This window comes from Limulus polyphemus, unplaced genomic scaffold, assembly GCF_000517525.1.
Source record: "Limulus polyphemus unplaced genomic scaffold, Limulus_polyphemus-2.1.2 Scaffold3010, whole genome shotgun sequence".
Lineage (NCBI taxonomy): Eukaryota > Metazoa > Arthropoda > Merostomata > Xiphosura > Limulidae > Limulus > Limulus polyphemus.
In genome coordinates, this window is record NW_013668620.1 from 75,404 (window position 1) to 77,806 (window position 2,403).

The window sequence follows — 2,403 nt, forward strand, 5'->3', positions numbered from 1 at the left end:
AGAAGTAACTACTAACCGTCGACACTGCCAGTCAGCACAAATCCAAATGGCACTGACGAGCCCTCAGCATGTGGTGGTATAAGTCCTACAATGTGATATGCTTCAACTCTCTAACATAAATCACTTGTTTTAGTAAAGAGGGAGCTTCTTTAATTGTTCCTCTTGGATTACTGTTAGGTTTACTTTGTCTTAAATGTGATTAATGCCATAGTTGATTGGTTGAAAAATATCCCTACAAATTTCATGTCTAAAGAGTATGGTTACTTATCATTTGAATGAAACCTTATAGAAAGGAAATGTTACATATATCCTGAAACAGGACAATGCCTGTCTACGCCAGGTGGTATTATTAATATTATTTTATTTTATGGATACTATAACAATGCTGCTAAACAGTGTACTCTGTTTGTTTAGGTACTTTAGTTAAGCCACTATCAGAAGATGGAAAAGAAAGTCACAGCATGGACATTGTTTTTGCTACATTTTGGTTCTATCCAGCTAAGACACAAGCTCTGGTACCAGAGGATCGGAAGTGTATCCAAGAGAGATTATCTGGAGAGGCTGAACGATTTCAGCCAGAAAGTAAGTTGAAGATAAAATTAAAATTGACGGGTCTTAGGAATCGGTATTTTATGAAATTATATTATAAGGATTGACGTTTACTTTTAAAAAGTGATGATTTTCCCTTGTCTATATTAACAACTTTACAGTATAGTTGGTGTGAGGCATGGAAATATATAGTATATATTTACGAGATAACCAGACTAAATGCATGGCCATACTTTTATTTAATATAAAAAGTGTACTAATATTGCTTGTGTTACTCCATGTGGTATACTAACAAGAAAAATATATATATCACTATCTCTTCAATTGTACACATCTTTGTAATAAGAAGTGTGTGTGTTTATGCCCCTCCAAATATATAGATATTTTTAGTAAGAAGACTGTGTGTCTGCACCTCCAAATATGTAGATATTTTTAGTAAGAGAATATGTTTATGTCCCTCCAACTACACATGTTAGTTTAGTAAGATTTATGTGTTGATCTTACTTCACTTAATATGATGTGCAAAATGTAACTTAAATTATGGTTATTATATTTCATTACAGATACTGTTCTGAAAATAATTAATGCATATTTTTTATTCAGTATAACAAACATTCTTTTAAAAATATACAACTGAAAATTTCTTCTAATTTTATTTCGAGGCCATCACAAAATCTTCAGTCAAAGCCATAAGAAATAAAAGATTCTATTATTGAATCTTGAAAAATACTAGTTTTTCAGTTATTTAATTTCAATTACAATATTCTATCAACTTTTTTTGTTGACCACTCATTTGAAAGATCAAAATTTAATGAAAATATGTAAACACCGTAGAAACGTAAAAGTATCTTGTGCCTTTTTCTATTTCCTGTTTTTACAGGTAAGTATTATGGATTGGACCATGATGCATATGAAGAAGCTGTGACATCAGAATGCTTAAAAAAGAGTGGACATGATGCAAGAGATGAAAAGGGAACTTATGTGAATGTTGGTGAATACAATCCATTCAATCGTCCAATGGGTCAAATGACTGTGTATCGGTTGAAGATATCATGCCACTGTGATGCAGTAGACTTGCCTGATGGGCAAGAATGCACAAACATTCTTCCATTTCACCAGCAAGGTTGGTCAGGTTACATGGGGCCAAAGGGCGACAGTGTTTTCATCCCACGCCCTTCTTCATGATTAACTGCCGTGTGGTGTATTGTGAGTTAATGGGTAAGTAGATGTTCACCAGGTTGGCTCAGGACTATGAACAAGAATGGAAACTTGTGCAGCTAGCCCTAATCATAACTTTATTGTACTCTTTATGTAATGATACAACACTACAGTACAGTTCTATTGAGAGTGACCTACAATAGATGTTCAGAATGTGTCTAATCATTTGAATGTCAAAATCTAAAGGTTCCTTGTTCTTTTTTTTTTTTCCTTTTCACAATACTGCCATCTTTTGAAGTACTGTCTGGTTTATTAAAAAATGGTCACTTTTTCTTGTTAAGCACATTATGGAAAACACAAGCTTTTTATTTAGCCTTCCTAATATCTGCTATATCACAGAATGTTTTTAGTCTATGAGATGTAGATAGTGAGTTAGTCAGATAGTTAGTGAGATAGTCAGAGCATAACGTATTTTATCTTTAACTTGGATTATTTTTTACTGGAAAGATACATTTTGTAAAATAAAATTACAATAGATGGTGATGGGTCATACACACGGGCAGACATTTTTCCAGAGAGGTGCAAAATAGTGTGAAAATGTAAATTGAATAATAAAAGAAAATCATATACATATGCAGAATAGATAAATAAAGAATTATCGTACCCCCCCCCCCCCCCCCCCCCCCCCCCCCCCCC

At 33.6% G+C, this 2,403-nt stretch overlaps 1 protein-coding gene across 1 annotated transcript in view; it reads left to right on the forward strand.

Moving 5' to 3' along the window:
- LOC106468446 overlaps window positions 1-2,322 on the forward strand; it is a 33,075-nt gene extending 30,753 nt beyond the window's left edge. Inside the window, exons 12-13 of the mRNA XM_022396781.1 lie at window positions 415-582; window positions 1,430-2,322. Of these exons, the coding sequence (XP_022252489.1) occupies window positions 415-582; window positions 1,430-1,734 (473 nt within the window). The 3' untranslated portion in view covers window positions 1,735-2,322. The remainder of the gene's footprint in view (window positions 1-414; window positions 583-1,429) is intronic.
- Window positions 2,323-2,403: the final 81 nt, after the last annotated feature.